Below are 26,789 nucleotides of genomic sequence, written 5' to 3'. Positions count from 1 at the left end.
GCAGAGATTTAATATATCACGGCAAATTAGGTAGATTTTAATAAATTACTTATCTCCCTGAATACTTTACATATGCTTAAGAAGGAACATAGCCTGTTTGCAAACAGTGAAAACCCACAGCCTATAAAAATCCTTTGAAGAAAATGACAAATAAAAAAGTAAATTAAAAAATGAAATGCATTATATCCTAGACCTCTAGAGACAATTCCTTTGCAGCATTGATTCACGGCTCCATTAAAAATATCAATTAAATCCTTCAGTGAGATTGGGTAAAAGCTAGAAAATTAACTTTCTGAGCGGCTTTTCGAGGATCTGGTTATCCAGATCCACCCCACCTTTGTACAAGGCTTGATGTAAATTTTAAAAAATGATAAAAAAAAGATATTCCTTTCAGGTCTAACTAAGCATATCAGAATGTGAACCATACTTTTAATAATTTTTTTTCCTATGTCATAAGCTAAGTTTTCAAAGTATAAATTTCACGTCCCTGGATCCCGTATCACCATCGCGAATACATAAAAACCATACAAACGGGAAGAACTGTGATTTTTAAGAAAGAAAACCAAAAACTTGAAGTAATTTCAGAAGTTGGTGCCGAGTCTCCTTCTTTATATTTAATTGATAGAAACTGCATGCATCAAAGAAAATGCATACTGAGCTTTAATGTGCATAAAATGGATATTAGCATTTTAAAGAGGAAGATTAACACATTAATCCAAGTAATTTTCATATATTGCTTCTAATAAAATCTTCACAGTATAAAACTCTTAATGAGGCTAATCGTAGGCATTCCATTTAGTGGGACGATTAGGGATAACATAAAAGTGTGTCTTTTTCCTAGGTTTTCTCAGATTTATCCTTTTTGCTTATTACAAATAAAAATGGGAATTGCATGTCAGTTCTTCATAAGAAAGTGTTGAAAATGCAAATGGGCTTTCTCATGCTATCATGTAGGTATGAATTATTGAGGAGGCACTGCCCATGGTGGAGAACTGAAGTCCCGAGGGGTGGCAGTCGTGGGAAGGAGGGAGTAGCAAAATAAACAAATGAAAAAGTATACAAAACTTGAACACTGCCGACCCGGACCTCCCCCTCCCCGCGTCCCATGAATTATAGATTATATACACCAGAGTGATTACAAAGATCTCATCTCAGGGCTTTCATGTGAGTGTTTACTCGGGAGGAGGAGATGCCTCTGGAGCGGCTTCTTTCAGCCTCCAGGTCCTCTCTGTGCTGCTCGTAGACAGACCGTAGGGCCTGGAGTGCTTCGACTGTGACCCTGAGCTTGCCAATGCCTCCACCGTCTGCCCGTGCATCCAGAACTAGGGAGAAAAATAGCAGAAGAGTATGAATATCACTCACCCGATTTCTTTCTTCAGATAGGCCACATGAGACAGGAGTTGAAAAGACGAAAACGGGGGGCGCCTGGGCGGCTCAGTCGGTTAAGCGGCCGCCTCTCGATTTTGGCTCAGGTCGTGGTCTCAAGGTTCACGGGATCGAGCCCTGATAGGCTCTGCACTGACAGCGCGGGGCCTGCTTGGGACTCACTCTCTCTCTCTCTCTCTCTCTCTCTCTCTCTCTCTCTCTCTCCTCTCTCTGCCCTTCCCCCACTCATGCGGCGCACACCCTCTCCCTCTCTCTCAAAATAAACAAACTTAAAAAAAAAAAAAGAAAAGAAAAGGCGAAAACAGCTTTATAAGAGTCCAAAGTTCACTGGCATCTCAGAAATCTAAAACTTGAAGCCTGTCATGTGTGTCTGAAGAGACACATTTCGGGTCTATCACACGTGTACATACATGTTGTTTGTGGACTTAAGCCTCATGATCTATCCTGAAGTTTACCTAGTGGAAAGGCTGTAAGAAAACAGTTCGCACATAGGATCGGAATTTCTAAGCTAGAATAAAGAAAGCCTAAAAGGGATAACAGATGACAATTCCAAATCTTTGTTTTGAGGAAACCTTTAAACACAACTTGGTATACAAAGCCTCAGGTTGACCTGAGCAGACGGGAGGTCACAGGGCCCAAGTGGTCCCCAGCTCGGTCCCCTGAGTTTACACCTCTCCGTTGGGACTCCTCGCCGCTTTGTCTGGCACAGAACCCAGCGTTAGAATCCTGACCTGGCCAGTGTTTAAGGGTTTGCCTCTCTTTCAGAACATGGCCACAGTAGCTGCGTCAGATGAGTATGGCCATACGGGGACTCTCAGAATGAGAGGATGGGTCGCGAGACAACACTGAGTGGAGAAAGGAGTAAGAACATACAGCAGAGATAATTTTTCTCATTTCTGTCAGACTCTCTTGGTTCTGGTTGTCTGTAAGAGGGTTTAGGGTAACATTTTAATCTTCTCATCCTTTTTTTCTTTTTTTCTGTGCTACATGAAGTTGTGACAAACTGTCACGTAATATGTGTGGTCTATGAGGATTTCCCAGGATAGGTTTCCGATTCGGTTAATTATTTGGCTTGATCTTGACTTCTGATCTTGATCTTCTAGCACATTCTCAGGACAGGCGGCCTGACGTGTGAACCGCAGATGAACTCTGGTGTCACAGAGTGTTTGGCACTTAAGAGGTGCTCAAATAAGTGTTCATTTAATGCATGAATAAAGGAGTAAACAAGCCATGGACAGCTTCCCAGACATGGCTCCGCTAACGTGACCAAGGAGACCAGAGCTCGGCCTCCGTTCTCCATTTACCGTGAACAACCCAGGTCATCCTCGGTATGATTTTGAAAAGTCTGATTCATAAAGCACAATTCCTTCAGCATGTTCTAAATACGTTCTGTAAGGATACAGAGGGTAGAAAGTAAGCACCGATGGGACTCATGCCTCTGAGGTGAAAATCCAGGAGAGTACATTTTGTCAGGAATCCTGTCCTCCTCCCTGAGTCCTGCTAGGAAATAAGTGAGTGGTACCGCTTGGAGTTATCTGCAGTGGCTCCATCACTGGATTGTGACACTGAATTAAAGAGAAGCCTTGCAAAAGACACTATAATGATGACTCAGAATAACATGCCTTGGCTGAAATAAGGCTTGACAGCAGGAAGCTTCCATAAACAACACGAAAAACATCCAATGGCCACATTGTTGTCACACACTCACCCCTAACACTACCAAAATGAATAACTCCTTGAGAAGCACAATTAATTATTTTAAAATTTCTGTTGATTGAAAGGAGGGCAGAGGGGGGAGGGGAAGGGAGGGACTGTAGGCAAAAGCTTCCAGCTTCAAGAAGAAGTCAGCTTGGGTTGCAAAGGATTCAACCAGCGTGTGACTCAACGTCCCTGCAGCCAACTAAAAAGAAGGTTTTAATAAAGAATTTGGATTTCAGCAATTGTACAAATTGAGCAATCCTTCCACCCATACCATCGATATTTTGCTCGATGATGTCTCTCCCTTCCTGAAACATGTCAGCGAGGTCAATGTCAACTATGCCAATGTCCTCACACTCCAGGTCCTGCTCATCCTCTGGAGGGTCGCTGACCACAGTGAAGCGAATGCTGAGAAGGGACAAAACAGAGAATCACCACACAGTGCGAAAAAAATCACCATGAAACACAACTCCCAAATGGGGCTTTATCACTAAGTATGAAATCTCAAAGTTTCCAATTATTCCAATAAAAAGCAAATTACGTGAGGTTAGATAAGTTATTGCGTGAACTATTACAATTATTATACAACACCCAGCCTTCAAATGAACATGAATCCACTTTTCCAAGTGCTGATTAACATTTAACTCTAGAATCTGAGAAAATTACTAGGTAAAGAGAAGAACCAGATGTTCGTTCTAATATGCACTATCTGATCATATTTTGACACTTTTACTTTTTTTTAAATATTTACTTTTGAGAGAGAGAGAGAGAGAGACAGACAGACAGAGCATGAGCAGGGAAGGGGCAGAGAGAGAGAGGGAGACACTGAGTCCAAAGCAGGCTCCAGGCTCTGAGCTGTCAGCACAGATCCTGACTCGGGGCTCGAACCCACGAACCTGAGCTGAAGTCGGATGCTTAACTGACTGCGCCACCCAGGTGCCCCGACACATCTATTTTTAAGTTAGAAAGATCAAGTGGAGAAGGACCAGGGAGATCAGGGCCCCGTTTTCAAAAGAAATGCAACATTGTCTATAGAAACGTACACCTTCAGAGTGACTACTAAGCAGTCTCTCCAACTATATGTGTTCCACGAAACGCAGACAAGAAATGCAACATTGTCTATAGAAACGTACACCTTCAGAGTGACTACTAAGCAGTCTCTCCAACTATATGTGTTCCGCGAAACGCAGACACGGCGCTCGCCGGGTAACATCCTGAGTCACGTCAGGTAAATGAGGTAGCTCTGCCCAAGAGCTACATGAAATGTTTGTGTTACTTCAGCAATGTTTTAGTTCACAATCATAGCATCCAAGTTTTATTTTACTTTTAGACACATAATTGTAAGGTCTGATGGAACTGATTTGAATTAGTGGCTTGTGCTGAGGCCAAACACACTTGGATTGACCAAATGACAGGAATTTACAGTTAAGTGCTCTTTGGATATGTCTTGGCAGCATAACTTAAACCATGGATGCTTGTAAACTACCATTTTAACCATTTTCAGAACGTATCCATCCCAAATCAGATACAAGACAAGAAACTTGTTTCTGAGATAACATTTTTAGATGAAATTCTAAGTCTCCGAGAAATCATGCCTTGAAAAATATGCGCGAAGAAAATCTTTTCCAAACGCTGATAGGTAAACATGATAGTATTTAACTAACTTGCTGAAAATAAGTATTCAACGTTTAATTCCTTTATGGAGTCCCTGTTATCAGTCAGCAATACATTTTGATTACGAATCCCTTCGGTTGAAATCAAAGGCAATACGTAGTCACACGATAATTGTCAAGAGTGCAGATGCTGGTCTGTTAAGTGGATACACTGAATGCTTTACATGATGCATAAAATAGAGGGATTAGGATGGAGTGGTTAAGGGCACCCGTTTTGAGTTCCAGTTTCTGCTTTCCTACTATTAACTTTGTGACCTCGGACACATTGCTTAACCTCTCTGATCTTGTATCTGTAGAATGGGAAGAGTTATGCCTATCTCAGGGCTCTTGCGGGCACTCAAATGAGATGATGCATGTAAACAGTGCCTGGAACATGGTAAACACAGTGTTTCCACTTTTATGACTATCATTATTAATCTACGTAGGACTGCTTAAGCTTCTACATTTCTAATGGAAGAGAAGAAGAAGACCTGGGGAATGCTCGTTTCTGTTGAAAACTGAAATTGCCAAATCATACGATGACTGTATCAGTTAAACGAGTTGATGCACACTGTACATCCACAAGGCTTACAGAAAAATAGAGGTTGTACAGATCGCACTAATATTGTTAAGTGTTATCCTCCTGTACTGTCTCATATTTAAGGATATATCTCTATCGCTTTACAAATGCAGACCTTTACCTCCACTGAACATATGAGAATTCTGAGACAAAAAGGAAGAAAAATGAACCCTTCTAAATGCCAGAGAAATGGCTAGAAACCCACATTCAGTATTTCTTGTTTTGAATTCTACAGAGAGCCAAGTGAGACGTCAAATAGGAAATTAAGAAACTGCGAAGTCAAGCTTTAAAAAGGAAAGAAGGTGTACTAAGATAATGTAAAAGCCACAGTCTGGCTTAGTTTAAACTGTACAGAAGACATCTTACGTCTCAGCTTTAAGCCAAAACAGAGTGGACACCTTGTTTCGTGTCCCGAAGAGGACCCAGTCTGAGGACCGGGACGGACACAGGGGGGAGATGCCAAGTACCCATGTGGAGGTGAGACGGGAAGCGACACACGGGCTGCTTCTGCCTCTTCTTCCTCCCTCTCCTCCTGCAAAACTCTTCCTTTCCCAGAGAAATCTGCCTTGCTAACCCCTCTGCCGGGTCCTAGACACAGACCTCTATGTCTTCCTGTGTGCCTGGAGCTCCCTCTGCCTGGAATGAATGGTGTTCCTGAGGCTGTTCATGACCTGACTGGGTTCTCTCATCCCTCATATCCAGCTTTTTGTCACCTCCTTAGATCTGCCTTCACCGTTCTATTCTAACTTGTTTAACTTTCTCTTTGTACTTATTGTAATATGTAATTGGTTTACTTGTTGGTGTCTGCCTTCCTCAGTGGGATGTAAACTCTGTTTAAGTTCAGGGACTTCACCTTGTCCAGCATTTAGCTCCTGACACCTATATAGGAGATTATAAACGGTTTTTGAATTACTACATGAATTGCAAAATGGACGATCCTACTGAAGGCTGGCTCATTTGAAGAAGGCTTACTGGAGAAGGCGGGCCCTGGGCTGGACATCAAGATTTAGACCTCAAATGTCACTTGCTGTTATTGAGGAAATCAGAAAGCACTAAAGCTCCTTAAATCGTGTAATATTTTTGATTCTTTCCTCATTCTGAAATAATTCCTTTTTGTATAAAACAGGATAGAGGGGCTGAAGGGTTGCCTGTGAGGGTTACATATTAGAATTCTGATGTCATGTTGGAGCTGCTCAACAGAACAGCTGAAATGAAGAAATGAAACCAAAAAAGAACTTGAAGTCCGTGTCAAAGCTATGACTTCAAATAAATACTTTCTCTCTCTCTCTCTTTTTTAAATGTATATTTATTTTTGAGAGAGAGAGGGAGAAAGACAGAGCGTGAGTGGCGCAGGGTCAGAGAGAGGGAATCCTAAGCAGGCTTCAAGCTGTCAGCACAGAGCCCAACGTGGGGCTTGAACTCATGAACTGTGAGATCATGACCTGAGTGGAAGTCGGACGCTTAACCGACTGAGCCACCCAGGCGGCCCTCACATAAATAATTTTTAAAGTCCCACTTTAATGTGTTACCTCCATATTATTTATTTATTTTTATTTGAGAGAGAGAGAGAGAGAAAGAAAGAGACAGAGCATATGCATGTGGGTGGGGGGCGGAGGGGCAGAGGGAGAGAGTGAGAGAATCTCAGGCAGGATCCATGTGTGGAGCCCGGTGCAGGGCTCAATCCCACAACCCTGGATCTTGACCTGAGCTGAAATCATGAGTATGACACTCAATGGACTGAGTCACCCAGGTGTTCCGTTTTAAAGTGACGGAATATATGCAAACATATGCATATATATTGTATATGCAAATATAGCATGGGGCAAGATGCAAAGGTGCTGTATGTAATTCATCATCAATGTACATAATTTCATGTGTGTCAGAAAACCCTGGCCAAACTTCTCTGACTGTGGCTTTGTAAACTATCTCCAAAACCCAAGAGGGTTGCTGCTTGAGAAAATGAATTCTTATAAACTAGCAGATACTTTAAATAATGTGAGGTAATGTGACCTGTGTTTGTAAAAGGTGGGAACATTCACTGGAATAACAATGGTCTTTTGGCTGTGGAAACATGTAAACACAAACTCCTCCTTTTTCCTGAAGAAAAGGATACCGTCAGGGAGAAAAGTGGGCCTGGCCATTCTCTCCCATGATGGCCCCATTCCTGCCACGGAGGTTAGTGGTGCACACTTCAGAGCTACGGGCATTTGCTGTGCCACCGTCAGCCCGCCATCACTCTGCACCTGCAGTGCCTCTCTCGGTTTTTCTCAAAATGACACGAACGTTTGTGTCTCTAGGGGTCATTTAGAGAATTTGGAGAAACAAGGATGGGTCATTGGGAGTCATTACATTTATTGTGGACTTAAAAAAATTTTTAATACTATTTTGGTTACAAGAAGGTCTTCTGAGGAAAGGCAGGTCTACATTTAAAGCAGAATCTGTCTTTTAAAAAATACACACTTTTGAGGAAACACAATTGCTCTCCCCGGCTGAGGGGTGCTACTAATAGGTTCTGACATTCCAGAAACAAAGTGAACACAGAGGTAGACAAGTGAGACGGAAAAGATCGGGAAGTCCAGCCCAGGGCTTGTCTGCTGGAACATAGCTCAGTCCTGGTCAGTGATGACCCAGCTTGTTGACTGCAGAGAAGCAGATGTCATGGTCAGTGCTATGCAACCACTTGGGACCTGGGATAACCCTGGGAGACTGATGGTATGTGAGGGGCTTTGCGAGGGGCCTCTGCAAGAAGCTCAAGCAGACAAAGTAAATAGGTAAAGGATGATTATCAACCGTGCTGGGAAAAAACGGAGCTCCAGGCTAATTAACAGGGTGGTTTTTTTGTTTTGTTTTGTTTTGTTTTTTTAGCACCGCTTCAGAACTGAGATCCAAAGAATTGACATGTGTGTTTCAAGGAGTTAATGAAAAAGCTGCTATCACATCCTAAGAACTAAGAATTCCAGTCTCCTTTCTTAGAAGATCAAATGCTAGTTTGGAGGCTCTTTTGAAAAATAGAATGTCTTTAACATTCACTTCATGCCCTCTAGGAAAAGAGAGAACTTGAGCCTCTTTCTAAGGTGGGCAGGGGTGAGCTCTGTTTCTGAGGCTGTGTCATCTGTGGACCACAAAGGCAAGGAGAAGAGGACAACAGAGAGATAAAGGGCCCACCCAGACCAAGGGAGGAGAGCCAGCAGAGGGGTTGATGGGCAGCACCTCACGTAACTCCTCAAACTGTACAACGTGGGAGCTCACGCAAAAGCAGGAAGTTAGTGACATCAGGGTGTTTCCTTCTTAAAAGGGTATCAGTTCTCTCCCGAAACGGAATTGCAAAGTCTTCTGTTCAAATTTGCAAAAATAAATAAATAAATAAATAAATAATAAATAAAATAAAATAAATAATAATAATAAAAATAATAAATAAAATAATAAAGTAAAATAAATAAATAATAATAAAAAATAAAATAATAAACAAAAATAAAAAGACTAACAAAATAACATGAAGTGAATTAAACAATGATAGGAAGGTAAAATTCGTCTGAAAGGGTGATGAGCTATTCCAAATAATAATATTGATATTACTCCCACTTCCACTGAGGACATTGACCACTTATTGCCCACTGTGTTGTCAGGTTCTATTCCGGCCATCTCACTCATATGATCTCATTTAATCCTGACAACAACCCTATATGGTATTATTACCGCCATTTTACAGATGGAGAAGATATGAGGCGCAGGATACTTATCCAAGGTCAGACAGCTAGTAGGTGATGAAACGTGAACTCAAACCATTTGGCTGCAGAGCGTACCCTCCTTACAAGTACATTACGCTTTTTGCAGTTCTACTCGGCCAGTAATGGGGTCCTGCATACATACTGTATGGCCTTTGGCTCGGCAGGCTCTGTGGGATCTTTACAGTTACTCTGTATGGTATGCAGGCCTCCTGTATTTCCGGGAGGAAAAGAGACCCCGAGAGGAAACATACTCATTCATGGATACAGAGTGAAATCAGAGAAGTCAGGTTCTCTGATTCCTCGTTATACATTTTCTTTCGCCACACCGTGCCACGGAGATCTACGTTTACAGAAGCCATGAGATAATTTAGAATGCTAAAGGTACCTTCTATTGGGCATCTCTTGTTTCAGTAGGATAGCTTTTAAGATGTCTCTCTTTGCTTGGTTGTTTTCTTTATCCACGTAGATCACTATACCAAAAAAAAAAAAAAAAAAAAATCCACAGGAGGAAGTCACTCAGGAATATGCCACATTAGTACCATTCTGTATTTGTATAAATACCTGTTTTTCGAGACACAAGTCATGCCACCTCACTTGTATGCCTGGGAAAAGAAAGCGGCTCTGGAAACCAGAGTCAAATCCGAATAGTCATGTGATCTAATGTCATGTCACTGGCAGGTTTATGTGCACACTGTCAGAAAAGATACAAGCAACATCTAAGAGTGCCACATCGCTGTCACTGCCTGTTAATGGCACTGGCAGTCATGACAGTAAAAGCCAGTGGTCTTTATTGCTTTGTATTTGAGGGATTTACTGCATTTTCTTTCACCCAAGAAGCGAGTGATAATGATAATGTATGGCAGAGAGCTTGTCCTTTCTGACAGCCTCGGTAATTTAATCCTTCTCTCCTGCCACAACATGCAATAAAAGAGGCATCTAGCGTATTGGGTTGAGGAAATCCATAGGCTGACGTTTACTGGTGTTTGGGTGGGGGTATGGGAGAGAGGATGTGGAGGAAGGGAGAGAGGCTTTTTAGGGTAGGAAGTTTGTCTTTGGTTTTGAAAGGTGCATGTTGGCCTGTAGGGATGTGGCCAGACTTTACTTGGCTGAAATATGAGGGGAGATAGCTGATCTAAAGTCCCACCAGGAAGAAGGCAGTGAGCACTTGAACCTGTAAATAAGCGTCTGCAGTTTGGGAAAATGGCATCTCAGAGTGCGAACCCTCCAATTTTCAACCTGATTATTTTTTCTCAGCTCGGCAGCCTTTCAGCCATGCCTTAGCTTCTGAAGACATTTCTTTTTCACATGCCATTTTGGAGGTAAAGTCTCCCCTGTGACCAGCTCTCAATTTAGAGACTATCCTGATCAAAAGTACACAAAGGGTGAAAGATACCATGACAATTCCAAAGCCAGACTCCGCTGGGAAAGAACATATTTCATACTGAGAATGTTTCCCTGGACAATTTTAATCCAATCTCAAAGTATGATGCTATCAGTTCATTTAGTCATTTGGCTCCGTTGACGTGCTGGGCACTGAGGCACACAGGGTGGGAGACACATAAGTGTCTGTGTAGGGGTGGGTTAAGGATTTAAGAGAAGTGAGAACCAAGGTCAAAGAGTGGCTCTTGGTTTACTGCTGTTTGCATAATGCAGTATCAGTGAATGTGACTAATTATATAGGTTACGGAGATTTATGGCAATCAAAAAAGACAAAAGGTTCAGAGTATTTTGTGAGTCTGTGCTAAAAAGGCTTGCTAACGGATAAGTACCACTAATGTTGGGAGACTGCACCTCATTTTGGCCACCAGTACACCAAGCCAAATGGGAACTTTTTTCCCCCAAATGGGAATTTTTTGTTTTTGCTGTTTATCACCACCAATTCAAGAGACGGTTGAGCATATTTTTTTGACTTCAGAGTTCTAAAACTTAAAAGCCATAATGGTCTACATAATTTTGGGGTTTTTTTGGTGATAATTTTTTGGATCATTTCCTCCCCCCCCCCATTTTATTGAGATATAATTGACTTTGAACATTGTACTAATCTTGTGTATAACATAATGATATATGTATATATTGAGAAATGATTTCCGCAATAAGTTTAATTAATATCCATTACCTCCCTGAGTCACACATTCTTTTTTAACTTCTGATAAGAACATTTAAGATCGACTCTTGTAACTTTCAAATACACGACAGAGTCTTGTTAACTATAGTGGTCTATGTTGTTTGAAGATAAGGGTTATCTCAGTGATTAAGAAAAACAAAAAAGAATGGGTTCAGACTCTAGCATCTAGCTAGTCTTTCAATTCAACTAGGCCAGTTCTGATAAATCTCAGTAGTTCGAAAAAAATTTTTTTAATGTAGTACAATACACGTAACATAAAATTGATCATGTTAACCATTGTTAAGCATACGCTCGGTGGCATTAAGTCCATTCACACTACCATCCACCTCCAGAACGTTTTCATCATCCCAAACTGAATCTCTGTGCCAGTTAAATAGTAACTTGCCACCTCCCTCCTCCCCACTCCCTGGTAACCTCTATTCTACTTTCTGTCTCTATGAACTGGCCTGTTTTGGGTACCTCTTACAAGTAGACCCATGCAATATTTGTCCTTTGGTATCTGGCTTATTTCACTTAGCATAAGTCTTTTTCAAGGTTCATCCATGGCTTTTACCCAACTTTCATTCCTTTTTAAGACTAAATAATGTTGCATTGTGATATATAGATTTTCTTTACCCATTTGTCTGTTGATGGACATTTGAGTTATTTCCACCTTTTCACTATTGGGAATAATTCTGCTATGTATTCATCAGAAATATTTGTCAGAGTCCTTGCTGTCAATTCTTTTGGGTAGGTATCCAGAAGTTGAACTGCTGTACTACATGGCAATTTCTACATCTTAAAAACAAAACAGAACACCTTTACCATTGAAATTGGTGAAAAAATGGTATAGCAGGGATACCCCTGCTTCTGCTCCATCCAGTTGGCCAGCACACTGTATTTCCTATTCTCTCAATGATAAAAATAGTGACAGCCATTATTTGTTGAGTGATGCTTATGTACTAGGTACTGCACTCAATACCTTTCTTATGTGTTAAGGACCATGCTGTCCCACATTTGACAGATGATTAAATAGACCCAGAGAAGTTAAGTAATTTACTCAGGCTCACCTAGTTAGAAAGTGGCAGAACCCAGCAAAGTCTGCCTCCAGAGTCTGCCTTCTTAACCTCCACGTCCCCTTCTTCCACAGGAAGTCAAAACTTTTCCTGCCGTTTAAGCTGCAACCATGTCATTAGCACAGACTGCAGTGTGAGAGAGAATTCCGTACCTGTATCATGGGAGGCCATCTCATTCTCCTTGAACTCTCTCAGGAAAGGATATTGCTTAGGTTCAGCTGGTCCAGCCAGGGGCCTTCACTCTCTTGGGGTAAACAGCTTTTAAAATTCCTTTTTGAAAAAACTCAAGCTCTTTACCGATAAGCTTAGTTCTCTGAAGGTGTACCAAATTCGAAGTCCAGCTCTTCTGTTTGCACAAACAAGGCCTGGAAGGTGGGCGTCTTAATCTAGCCCAGAGGTTCTTTGCCTTTTAATGTATGCCAGCATCCCCTGGAGGGCTGGTTAAAATGCACATTAATGAGCTCACCCTGAGTTTCTAATTCAGCAGGTCTGGGTTAGGGCCTGAGAATTTTTATCTTCCCAGCTGCTGCTGCTGCTGATTGGGATGTCCCACACAGAGAACCATGGCTGCAGCTCAACATCCCTTTGCCAGTGAACACTTCTGTGTTGAACACGCGGGACATCGGAACACTGTGGCCACCTCTAGGTCATAGTCCTAAGGACATCCATTTGGTGTTATGGAACCAGATGGTTAAAAAAAAAATCTGCAGTTTCAAAACTTCAAATGTGTCTTTTAAAAAGCAATTGTGGGGCGCCTGGGTGGCTCAGTCGGTTAAGCGTCTGACTCTTGATTTTGGCTCAGGTCATGATCTCATGGGTCGTGAGTCTGAGCCCTGAGTTGGACTCTGTGCCCAAGTGTGGAGCCTGCTTGGGATTCTCTCTGTCCCCCTTTCTCTACTCCTCCGCTGGTGCTCTCTCTCTCTCTCACTCAAAATAAAGTAAAAAAATAAAATAAAAAGCAATTCTGGTGATTTGAAAAATATCAGAACTCTCTAAAAATTAAGCTATTTTTGCCTTTAATTCTCATTAGAAATCACATTTGTTTAAGACTTGCTAGATTTTCACATGAACTTATTGAAAGCATATGTCTCAAAAAAGGTTCCAAATGGTAGTCTAAATATCTAAGCTGATCTTGAATTGCCTACCATTAAAAACTTATCCCTCACTTATGCAGGTTGGAAAGATCTTTATATTCTTATCAGTGTCATTGGCAGAAGAAATGCAGATGGCTTAATTACAAAGGGCTGATAACCTTGAATCTCAGAAAACTTTTTGTGTTGGCGTGTTATTCCCCTAATCCTCATCTTTGCCAAATTTCTCTTCCTATTAGTGACAGAATGTAAAGTCTGCATCATTTTCATCTTCTGAATTAAACTTTAATTGTTCCAAAACATGGACTGTTCAATGCTCACAGACTAAGGGCCCAGATCTGTAGAAGTCTCATAAAAACTTTGGACGATTTCATTAATCTTTTTTCTTCCCACTGTCAATTCCCTAGAAGGCTTTATTCAGCCCAGACAACATTCTTCAGACCTACCATCAATCTTATTTTTTCCAAACTATTTTCCTGCTTTGTCAGCATTCTCTGAGCAAAATTTTCAGGCCCAACAAAATACAAATGTTTTCTTCTTGCTACAAATATTTAGCAAGTGAATTCAACCTTGCTTCCCCACCCGCTCCTGCCAGCATTAGGAACCTTAAGAACATCTATTTTTTGTGTAAGTGAACCTGGTATTAACACCTCTTAATCAAGACCGAATTGGGCTATAATCATGCGGATCACTAGACTAAACCTCTCATTTTATGTACCCAACTTAGGCCTCAGGACACAAATCCCTTTTGAAAAGATTCAAGCCATTATATAGGGTAAAAATCATTGTGAGGTTCAGTCCACCTCTCAACTGGTATGGCGTTCAAACAGAAGACAGCATGTACTAATTGTCCTTTAGATTTTCCATCTGAATTAAACAGTTTGGAAATAAAATTACTTTCATTAACATTTAATATGATTTGGGAGATGTAAGGCTGCATTATATTGACCTTTTACTTCAAGTCGCAAGTGAATGGCAAATCATTACAATAATTAGATGAGATAGTTACTTATTAACCAAGGATCCAAGGAGATTCTGCAATGAAGGTGATGCAAATATAATAATTTAAAAATAAACACTTTCACTAGGCCATAATTGAGTGAGAAATAAAATAAAGCCTCCTACAAGGTTAATTTTCATGACTTCTCAGAATTTGCTGATGACCTAAGACTACAGTTTTTCAGATAGAGTAGATTAAAAAAAAAAAAAACAGCATTATTTTGCTTGGAAGCACAAAGTACGGTCCTCTCCCCTCCCACCACGAAGGGATTTAAATATCCTTAAAATTTGTTTCAATCAACTTTGCAAATACTACATAGTTGAATCTCAATAGGTAGGAAGAGAAGCTGAAGAAAGATACAGTAAACACTTCTACTGAGTTCATTTCTAATAAATTATTGGTTCTCTTGTTGCTTTTGGAGGACTGATTTTTCATTAGAAACATAAGCAGCTCTTAAAATACCAATTAGATAGTAGGGGTATCTTGCAGTAAAAGGAAAAAATATACCTGAACCAATGCCAACCAACCAACGAAAACCCCGCAAAGCCCTAGGTTACTATGTGGGAACGATACAAAATTCAGGACACTTGAGGATGTGTTAACAGGTTGCATCCCCAGAATGATTTGCATTGCTTCTTAAGCAAATAAAAACAATCTGTTCTGCAGCAGGCCAAATTTCTCCATGTACAATGTCTAAAAAGCAATTTTGTTGTCAGTCCAACCAAACATTCTACTGCTGACCTTTAAGAAGAATAACACAAAAGCCAGAAGAGTTTGTCTCTTTTCTTGGGGGTATTTCCATTATAATTAGTTGTCTAAACAGTTCTCTCATTACTAATAATATTTGGTGTGTTTTACTTTTCTGACACTTTGCAGGTAAAATATCTCTAAGGAAGTTTGAGAAAATATTTTTGGAAATGTTTCTGTTATATCAAGTCAATGAAAGGAAGGAGGAATCAGATTCTTGTCCTGACTATATTATTTGCTTCCTAAGTGATTTCTCAACCTATCTGTCATTATAGAATTATAGAATTTGAGCTGGAAGAGATCTAAGAGGGTGCCTTATTCAATAGATAAGAAAAAAGGATCCCATGAAATTTAAATAGCTTGCCCAAGTTCACGTAACTAGTAAGAACTGTGGATCCAGGGAAGACTAGAACAGACCTTGGGATGCTCATGGTTACTGTCTCAAGCAATGACCACATTTCTAAAAATAGGTGTGTGCACATGCGTACACACACATAGAAGTAACCACGGCCATCTGTATTTTTACCGCATGACCAGTAGCTGATATACATACGATCAACAGCATTATTACACATGTTGATTAAAATACAATTTATGAAACTGGGGAGTAAAAATATTAGTGGCCTGTTTTTGCTAAAGCTAATGCAACACTCCATCTTTATGGTTTGTTTATAGGGTTTTAGAACTTCATAAGCAGTTTTTATCATAGGGTCATGTCAGCTTGATATGATATTTTTACTCCTCATTAATTATATACTGATATATATGATTCTCTAAAACATCTTAAAGTCGGCTGATCTAAGAATTTACAGGGTACCAGGTGGGTCTGACTTAGATGGCAACCAGCTGATAGGTGAAGCCCTAAAAGAGACAACCTGCCTGCAGCTATCAACGCATGTGTGGACTAAAACATGAAAACGTATTGTAAGAATTTAGGTCACTCAATTAAAATCCTGAACATATAGACACTGGGAGACATGTGTGTATATATATATATATATATAGTAAAAACATGTATGTGAGGACATTGATCAGAAAGGTAGAAAAAATTAGGCCACAGAATTGTTTGGATTATGATTAAAAAGATAATAGTTTTTTTTTATCCCCCTCGAAACATTATACGTTTTGATTCAATTGTAGACCCACGTGTGACATTTTTCTTTTGATTCTGTGATATAGCGGGAACACCCAGAGAGGTGGTTTTCCTACCATTTTTGTTTTCTCTTAACTTCAGTATTACTTCAAATTGAATTCTTAATCCTGATGCTACAGACCTGACTTTTATTAATCTATTCTGATGAGACTCCCATGACTTTGTGTGAACATTAGAGAATTATACTTTGTCCTTGTTCCTACAGCTACCTTCACCGAAAGACAAAAACAAAAGTCTGTATTATAAATGAACCATACATACCATTGCTATAGTTATAGTAGACCCACTGCCCGCTCTTGGGTTTTGGAAGTGACACAGGTGTCTCTTCAGCAGGAAGACTGTAGAATCTGCATTCAACGAACAGCCGTTGGATAGTGTCATCTGCAGTTACTCGGGAATCATTAAGGCTTAGAGCTATGATCTCAATCCGAATTTTTTCTGATGGCTGTTTCAAGAGCAGAAACAAAAAACAACAAAGAAACATAAAACAAATGAGCAGAAACCCATTTACTCTTTTTCACTATCAATTTTAAATAAAACATGAAGGCCAATGGGTTTCTTTTTTGGAACACATTGTACACGACTGTGTAGTTACACATGATAGATTATTCACGACAGAGAGAGAGAGAATGAGATTCTAATGCCCCAGGGTTTGAAGTTAACAGTGTCATGGCAATAGTCTCCTGATTTACATTTGAGGCTATAAATACCCCACTAGTAGTCTATCAGGGCCGAAGATTATGAGATCTTCATCTCCGATTGCTTTCAGAATGACAAGTATCACTTGGCCTTGTTTCAAACTATGTAATGAAGTACATGTTTATCACTGCTTTTATTTAATCTATTGTACCTGAGAAAGTTTCAGTTATTTAGAGATCAAAGCCTGTTGAATACTTCATAGTGATTATGCTAGTATACGTTGCTATATGAATCCGTATTAACTAGAGCAGAAACTATAGTCCATTGTCTTATATATTCTGCCACAACATATTTCATTCAATAAGTAATGTTTTCAAACAAGAGAAACAAACTGTCTACCTAATTTAACACAGGTTTCCTTGTGATTTATTTTTTTTAACCTCATTTTTACAGATTTAATAATTACAAATAACAGTTTTACTGTGTAATTTTCATTTCAATCCTTACTGAATACATTTTGGTGTCACATACCTTATTATACAAGCCACACATGTTTCCTTGAGTGATGACTTAACACAAACACCAGTCTCTGATTTAAAAATTGGATCACACCAAGGTAACTCCTCCCTTAGAACTGTAAAATTTTTTACAAATTTTAAATTTATACTTCATTCCCTTTTACTAAACCCCTCTTTACTAAATTCGGAAGCACGCTAGAAAATCCTGAAACCAGGACCTGTCTATATGGCCAACTTTTTAGGAACTCATTGTCAAACATAAATCAGTTGTGCAAATTCACCATAGTGACTACTTAGATGTTTCAAAGCATATAATATAATTAATCAAACTGAAAAGCATAACTATCCTATTGTAAAAATATCCCCATAAAGAACAATTTCTATTGCTGTCAAACCCCCTCAATATTTGATGAAGTAATTTTGCCCCATTCTTTCAAAAGACATTTTCTTTTATTATGTATTCTAAGACACTTTAACTAAAAACCCAAATCTGAATATTTCAATAAGGTTATTTTATTATTCAGTAGATTCATGGAAATTTTACTAGGATGACAGAGAAAATTCCACACCATTCTGTCTCCACTAATACAGGTACGAGGCTGCAGCTGGCAATATTACTAGGATTAGCATAGTATGATGAAATATTTAAAGGAAAATTTTTTCTAAAACCTAATAAATCAAATGACTGCCAAATGTCATTAAAGTGATGGTCTTTGACTTGAATATGCTTTTCATATTCAAATTTGAAAAGAAAGAGATGGAAGCCTGGAAAGGTTACTCGGTTTCAACTAATAACCTCGAGCCCTCTCCGTTCACGTGCATAAAAAATGAAGTTGGCTCTATTGTCTAACCTCACTTCAGAAAAGCCCTTCTCTGCTTGCTGAAGACTAACATGGGAAAGAAAATATTTTAAGTGATATTATTTTTTCCTTAAAATGCATCGTGGTTGTCAGAATACCACATGCGCACACACATTTTCTAATTCTGGTTCAAATGGAGCACCGTGCATAATTAAGTCTTTTTACATGCCTTGTAATTTGAAAAACTCACAATTGTTATAACAATAACATCTTATAAAATATTCCTGCCTCGGCACAAAAGAATTAAAGGAAAATAGCCACCGAGAGGCAAAATGGTTACCTCTACGTTGTGCAGAGAAGAATTTTAAGTTGTTTATCACAGAACCCAATGAAGAGACAAATGAACTTATAAATAGCAGGGGAATCACATTTATTTAACCGGTTATTTTATTAATAATATATTAAGTGTACAATCCCCATATAAAAACTTGCATTACTGTAAGGACGAATTTAGGTTATCAAATAAGACTATATACAAAAATAGAATTCTAAATGAAAGTAGATTACAGCCAAAGAAACAAGCAAAAACATCAATACCGAACAAACCAAAAGAAAACCCATCATATTCAAATAAATTTAAAAGAGCTTTAAAATTCCTTACATGGCATCATCTCCTTTCTGGTCCAGTTTTTTATTGTTATTCCCCCTCGAGCCTCATTACCTCTATCCCATGTCCCTTAAATTTTCTAATATTATGTATAGAAGTTATTAGTTACCATTTCTTTGTTTTTTTTTAAATATGTATTTATTTTTGGGATAGCGCAAGCGGGGGAGGGGCAGAAAGAGGGGGACAGAGGATCTGAAGCGGGCTCTGCGTTGACAGGCTGACAGGAGCGAGCCCGATGTGGGGCTCAAACTTACGAATGGTGAGATTTGAATAACTTGAGCCGAAGTCGGACACTCAACCAACTGAGCCACCCAGGTGCCCCTTTTGTCTTTTTAAAAAATGTTTACTTATTTTGAGAGAGAGAGGAGACAGCAGGTGGGGGAGAGGCAAAGAGGGAGGGAGAGAAAGAGTCCCAAGCAGGCTCCATGCTGTCAGTGCGGAGCCTGATGCGCGGCTCGATTCCTTGAACCGTGAGATAGTGACCTGAGCCGAAATCAAGAGTTGGATGCTTAACAGATTGAGCCAGCCAGGTGCCCCATCTTTGTTCTTTTTAAGCTACATAAATCAACTTAAAATAAATTAGAAGACGGATAAGTTCCAAATAGTATATATCCAGGGAAGCATGCTCTGTCTGAATAAAGAATTTGCTAAACATTATACCTTTTGGCTACTGGGGCTAGCCAACTTATTTTTCAACATTGGAACAATTCTGGTTGTGTTTTTGCCTCTGTGAATCAAAAGTTCAACTAGATTGTAAATAAAGATTTTGAAGATTAAGAAGTACATCAGCTGCCTGACTGACGGTTCAGTCAGACAACTTCGTGTCAGAAATGAACTCATACCCTCTCCCCTGATCTCATTCATCCTCCGATATTTCCCATCTCAGGTGACATCACCAGCCACCTGGCCACCCTACAGCTAGGAGACCTCGGAGCCACGGGTGCCATTTTCATTTTTCATACCCACCACATCCTGGAGATCACCCATCCCTATTCATGCCACTTCCTGAACACAATGATTCATCAGATTATTGAAAGCTTGTGTTTCAACATTGTATCAGCTATTGGGGATAAAAAGACAAAACAGGATGTGGCTTCTCTTTTCATTTTTATCTCTAGAGAAATTTGTTTAGGTTCTCATCTGATCTGGGGGAAGGACTCACTCAACAGCTGCCTAGTATTAGCATGCAGTTTGACGGAGTAACAAGGGAGAAATGAGAAGGGATCATGAAAGAGAACTGGTCGGCAGAACTGGACGCAGATGGACGGTACCAGCCTATAAACTCGGGGACTCAGGGACTCGAGCTACCCTGCTTATGACATCACTGCTGTTGGCATGCAGCACACGCTCAGAAACGAAGGGATCTACTCTCACGGCTAGAAGAGAGGCGAGGCACTCCTGCCCCTAATCCCTGGTCTGGAGTCTCAGCTGCTCTTCTTGTGGCTGAATTCTCTCCCTAAAAACAAATCAGGTATCACCCTTTCTGCTTGAAAGCCTGTTAACTTACACTCTAGCCATTTTCTGGGACCAGTGGTGTGCTGTTTATATAGCTCAGGTTTTTTGCATCTGAAATCTTCTCCACCAGACAAAATTCTACTTATTTTATGTCCTGGGCCACACATGCTGTCCTTTTAGGATAGCATTTCTACTCTTCAAGGGTGAGCTGGTTCCTCCTCTGGGTCCTTACTACACTTTGTAGTCACGTTATACTTCATGGATTTTTTTTTTTTTTTTTTTTGCGCCTATGTGCTTCTCTGTAGAAGCAGAGGCCAGAGCCTTGTCCTATTAATCTTCTGCTATTTAACATCCTATCTGGCACATAGTAGGCTCTCAATAAATACTTAAAGATATGGAGTCAAGGGAGGCTGAATATTTTTTATATATTCAGAATATCTTTTGTATATTGCCAGTAAAAGGTGTAGCTGCATTTTTTTTTAGGTTTTCTTTTTTAACAAATATTTATTGTCTCCCGTGTTTTGGTAAGTTGGTTATTACTAACTGTTGAAAAATATATAGAAATCTTGCTGTTTAAGGTTTCAGTTAAATAAGAGTATTTCAAAGACAGGTCAATATTCTGGAACTGAGATGGGAGGTTACTATTTTTTGAACTTCCGATTTTTCATAATAAAACAATGAAAAGTTCCACTAGGAGACTTGCAAGGGATAACCATACACTGATTCAAACACGTCTTTGCAGTCAGATGCATCATAATGTCTGTTTAGGACCTCTAGAACAAGACAATTGTACTTCTGTAGGGTATTGGTAGCCTTCACATGTAGTAAGTTGGCCACACGGTATGTCTTCTATTCTGTATGTGTGAACGTTTGTTATTAAGTATGATGTTACTTTTGTCTTGTTCACCAAGTGCCCTATTTACATCTCTAGTTAGCAAGATGTTGACGTTAGCATATAAAAAAAAAGCATTTAAAAGTCGACTGTGGTGAACAGAAGTAATAGAAGTCACTCAAGTAAGAACTTATTTTTACTTGCCTGTATAGATGGACACTCCATACTGTGTGATTGAATGATCCAGAAATGTGATGACAGCTTGTATTACTCGCAGAGAAAAAAAGTTAAAAGTTCTCATGATTTTGGCTCAATTCCACCATTGCTTCCTGACTGATGCTAATTCACTTTTTAGGCCATATTTTTCTACAGTATTTACTTAAGCTTTTATTGGCATGCTTAAATTTTTTATGTTTTACTTCAGAGGATCATGCTGAATTCTTCCTCTGGTTTCAAGCATCAGAGCAGTCACATTGGAGTTGAATTGTTAGGCTTCTAAAAACTAATTATACTTGACAGTCCTTAAACATCGTATCCCTTAACTGAGGATGGCCTATGATAAAAGTTTTCAACTTGTTTTAGTCCATTAGATTTAACTCTAACTCTGGTGAGATTACATGTGAGTTTTATTTCATTCTAAATTTCAAAGGTGAATAAGCATTTCCGTAACTTTAAAAATTATAAAGTATAGAAAATAATTTGGCATATTCAAGTACTCAACGTCTAAAACAGATGTTACCATTTTGCTGTATCGGCTTCAAACTTTTTTTGTTATTACTGTTGAAGAAATGAAACATTTCAGTTAGATACAGGTAAAGCCCCTACCTCCTAGTTCCTTTCTTTCCTTTCTCATCCCCCCATAGGTAACCACTATTCTTAAGTTGGTATGTATCACTCCCAAACACGCTTTTATATTTTCTACAACATAGGTATATATCCATAAACGACACAGAGTATTGTTCTGTTTTTAGGCTTTATATCAGTGGTATCAGCCTCTATTAATCATTTTGCAACTTGTGTTTTTTTTCACCGAATGCTATATATTTTCAGATTTATTCACGTTTATAATTAAAATCCAATTCCTATATATTAACTGTTGTATAGAATTCCATTTATATTGCATATATAATCTATAGTCCACTTATTTCTTTACTGATGAACAATCCAGGTGTCCACAGTTTTTTGCTATTACAAAAATGTTGCATTCCTTTATGTTTTCTTGTGTATGTGAATGATTCTCTTAGAAGAATTGCTAAGGGATAGATGTGAGAAATTCAAATTACTCCCCAAATGGTTACATGAATTTACATGGGTATTACATTTATCACTATAAAAATGTGTTACATACGTGTGTATGTGTGTATGTGTGTAAATAAATATAAACAAAGCCTACCTATAGGAGTAGGTAGAACTTGGTACTATATAGCAAACTGATAAGATATAAAGTGGACATGGAAGGTTATAATCTATGTCTATGCCCTTTAAGAGAAAAATTTTAATTGGGGTGAGTTCTAAAAAAAGCTCACCTATTGACAGAGCCATAGGTAAACAGGCTAGGAATGCACACTGATTAATAGTGATTCTTACAACTTCCTTCTTCAGGCTGGGGGTGGGCAGAGTCATCTCAAAAAAAAAAAAAAAGTCCTCCCAGGGGAACCTGGGGGGCTCAGTCAGTTAAGCAACCAACTCTTGGTTTCGGCTCAGGTCATGATCTCACGGTTTGTGAGTCTGAGCCCCACATTGGGCTCTGCACTGACAGTGTGGAGTCCACTTGGGATTTTCTCTCTCCCTCCCTCTCTGCCCCTGCTTGTGCTCGCTCTCTCTCTCTCTCTGAAAATAAATAAATAAACTTAAAAAAAAAAAAAGTCCTCTCAACTCACACTAGGCTCTAAAACTTCCCCTTATTAGGAATCATATCCATTCTTCATACATGTTTTGATTGAGAATATTTGGTTTCTTAAAAGCTCTTTGGGAGAAAGAAGAGTAAAGAGAAACTCAAACTGGCAAGACAATAACGTTTTTAACAAACAAAAGCAAAAAAAACCCCAGCTTTCATCAGTGGCAGTAACTTATCTTTTCTCACGTGTTCTGTGAAAGACCCATATTAAACAAATAATGTAAATACCGAAACTTCAGTGATGGAGATCAAAATGGTGCTAGAGTTAAGAGGGCTTATTTTTAGAATACTGTCATGGTCTCCCTTATACACCATGAAAATTACTGCATCTATAATGGTCAGCAAATTACAGAAGCTTGTTACCACATGTTCTAAAGCAATGGTTGGAATATTTTTTCCTGTCCTAATACACCTGAGGGATATGACACATTTCCATCATTAACTGTGGCTTACTATGGCAATAATGTGAAGGAAGGAGAGAATTTTAAAAATTACCCTCAATTTCAGGTGATTTTGATATGCTATTCCACTTTCACCATCATTGAAAACAGATGTTATAGTACAGTGGTTCTCAATTTTGGCTGCACATTAGTATCACCCGGGGAGCTTTAAACAAAATTCGGATTTAGCTGATCCGGATGGAGCCAGGCCCTGGCATTTAAAAATGCTCTCTAGGTGATCTGAGTGTGCAGTCACGGAGAGAAGTACCACTTTTCCCTAAAGTTGTTCTTAAACTCTTAGCATGCCCCAGAATGACCTGAAAGGCTCAATAACACACGGATTGCTGGGCCTCCGTCTCTGAATTTCTCATTCATGAGGTGTGGGGTGGGGTCCAAGAATTTGCATCCTCACAGTTTCTGAGGTGACGCTGATGCTGCTGGTCTGGGGACCACATTTTGAGAATCACTGCTCTAAACCAAGAAAGATTCAACGTATATTTGCTGTCCCTTTCTAAGATATTTACAAAAAAGCTTCCATGATATTCATATGAAACTGTTCTCTAGTTATTATTTAACATTTTAGTACAGACTTAGCTTACAAATTATTTCCTTTCTAGAAGGAGTCTATACTCATCATTAAACATAATCCAACAAGAGGGGCACCAGGTTAAACGCCTGACTCTTGATTTCGGCTCAGGTCATGATCATGGTTTGTGGGTTGGAGCCCATGTTGGCTCCGTGCTGATGGTGTGGGGGCCTGCTTGGGATTCTCTTTTTCCCTTTCTCTCTGCCTCTCCCCTGCTCACTCTCTCTCTTTCTCAAAATAAATAAATATACTTAAAAAAAAATAATCCAACAATATAAATCCCAAAAGTAAAATATAAAAGTTCCTTGTTGTCGGCAATTTTTTGCCAAAGGGGTTGGCAATTACGTTTTGTATAATTTTTGCATCACAGGCCATATGGTCTCTGTTGCAAACACTCAACTCTGCTCTTCTAGAGTGAAAGCAGTATAGACAATAGGTAAATGATGGGTGTAGCTGTGTTTCAGTGAAACTTTATTTACAAAAACAGGTAGAGAGAGGGCTGGGATTGACACATTGGCCATAGTTTGCTGACCCCTGCCCTGACCATGTCCCAGAGATACTCACTGCTAATGGTGTTTGGATTATATATTTCTAGACATTTTCTTTGTTTACATAAACCTAAATGTTGTGTCTGTATGCTCATATAAAAATGTGTATGTATGTGTATATAAATATTCCTCTTTCTTGGCTTCTTTGTAATGGAATTTTCAGTGAGGTGTAATTTCTTCACCATCGGTTTGGCAAAGGTGTGATGTGAGGAAGCAGGAATTTTTATATGTTGTTATTGTAACCAGAAAGGTTTGCATTAGCAAAAACTGAAAGAAGCCTAAGGCTCCATGGGACACTCAACCAACTGAGACACCTAGATGCCCTCACCTAAAGGTCCTTCAAAAGGGGCTTATTTAAATAAATATGGTATGGCTATGCATTGCAGTAGTATGCATCTGTTCAAAGAAATGGAATATACTACTATGGAAAGATGTCCATAGAATATTAGTAAGAGATAATTAAGTTGCAAAACATAAAAAATAGTTTTGGAAGGATCTACCAGCAGAGTAATTCAACATTTCTGGTTTCACCTAAAATATATTTTGAAACGTATTCTATCTAGCTGAAGCGTCCATATGTAAAACAGAGGGAGGGGCTTATTTTACACATTGACAGGATATCATGTTTGATTCTGAAATCGTTTCATAAGTTTTTTAAAGTTTACTCATGTATTTTGAGCACGGGTGCGTGTGCGGGGCAAGGGCAGACAGAGAAGGAGAGAGAGAGAGAATCCCAAGCAGGCTCCAAACTATCAGCTCAGAGTCCGACTCAGGGCTTGAGCCCATGAACCATGAGATCATGACCTGAGCTGAAACCAAGAGTCAGACATTTAACTGACTAAGCCACCCAGGTGCCCCGACTTAATACTTTCTATTTTTATTCATTTTTAATTTTTTTTAACGTTTATTTTGAGACAGAGAGACATACACACACGAGCAGTGAGATCATAACCTGAGCCGAAGTTGGATGCTTAACCTAATGAGCCACCCAGGTGCCCTCTAATTTAATACTTTAAAAAAAATTTTTTTTTTCAACGTTTATTTATTTTTGGGACAGAGAGAGACAGAGCATGAACGGGGGAGGGGCAGAGAGAGAGGGAGACACAGAATCGGAAACAGGCTCCAGGCTCTGAGCCATCAGCCCAGAGCCTGACGCGGCGCTCGAACTCACGGACCGCGAGATCGGGACCTGGCTGAAGTCGGACGCTTAACCGACTGCGCCACCCAGGCGCCCCTAATTTAATACTTTTTAATACATGAATTCTAAAAGTAGTGAGTTGTTTTATGCATTTTGCCTTTCAAATCTTTAAAGCATATTTTGCTGAACATCATTATTGCAGTCACCTGGGAATGCCAGCTCATATTGTTCAAGAGGACCTGGTTTCCAGGTGGAATTGCAATTTCGTCCAATTGAATATGGCAGTTTTTACAAAACTGCCATTAGTAGAAACAGAGAAAGAGAACGATGTAAATACGCAATGCACAGAAGAGTCCGTTGCTCTGTCAGAGTGTGACTTCCCATTCTTACCTGTGGGCGCACTTTAAGAAATCTGTGAATTGATGGCCATACATTTCGTAGTGAAAATGGAAAGCTGCGTTGCTTAAAAGATAAAACTAGAAACACTCTGAAAGGAGGATTGTTAATTCTTTTTTTTAGTGTCATGGCAAATGCAAATTTTTGGTTTTGATGTCTATTTTAAGGACCTAAAACAAGGCTTTTAATCAATGTATTATACATCAAATTGATACTGTTAACTTCTGATTATTCAAATTAATAAAATATTCATAGAGAAATGTCCAAAGTTTTACATTTCTCAGACTTCCCCCACCCCACTTAATTATCATGCCTAGAAGCTTTTTAGTAAAAGAATCAGTCGTCAGGCTGACGGAATCTGACAGGCCAGCAAGGCCCAATTACACTGGTGCTCTGTGGCCCTTTGATGTCCTGGAAACGAAGAGCGATAGGGGCAAATTGGGTAGCACATTATGTTAATGACTTGATTTAATCCAGCCACTAAACTTTATGTAGTCTGTTAAAAAAGATGCTAACACTAATTATGCCACTTTGGAAAGAAAAGGAGGGGACAAGCATTTCACTCTGACAAAGTGAAGCTCATAAATGTTGTAAATGAAATGAAACAAAATGAAGTAATCTATGATTAATTATACATCACAGACATAAAGAAAAGAGG

At 39.3% G+C, this 26,789-nt stretch overlaps 1 protein-coding gene across 3 annotated transcripts in view; it reads right to left on the bottom strand.

The window, feature by feature from the left end:
• Positions 1 to 639: 639 nt before the first annotated feature.
• Positions 640 to 26,789, bottom strand: part of RPGRIP1L (RPGRIP1 like) — a 91,564-nt gene continuing 65,414 nt past the window's right edge. For all 3 annotated transcript variants that reach the window (XM_047836371.1, XM_047836369.1, XM_047836370.1), the window contains 4 exons: positions 16,477 to 16,660; positions 9,430 to 9,514; positions 3,359 to 3,492; positions 640 to 1,322 (listed from right to left, as the gene is read on the bottom strand). In XM_047836371.1, coding sequence (XP_047692327.1) covers positions 1,147 to 1,322; positions 3,359 to 3,492; positions 9,430 to 9,514; positions 16,477 to 16,660 — 579 coding nt within the window. In that variant the 3' untranslated portion in view covers positions 640 to 1,146. The remainder of the gene's footprint in view (positions 1,323 to 3,358; positions 3,493 to 9,429; positions 9,515 to 16,476; positions 16,661 to 26,789) is intronic.

This window comes from Prionailurus viverrinus, chromosome E2 (genome assembly GCF_022837055.1).
Source record: "Prionailurus viverrinus isolate Anna chromosome E2, UM_Priviv_1.0, whole genome shotgun sequence".
NCBI lineage: Eukaryota > Metazoa > Chordata > Mammalia > Carnivora > Felidae > Prionailurus > Prionailurus viverrinus.
The sequence above is the reverse complement of the archived record's forward strand: the minus strand, read 5'-3'. Positions and strand labels throughout refer to the sequence as shown.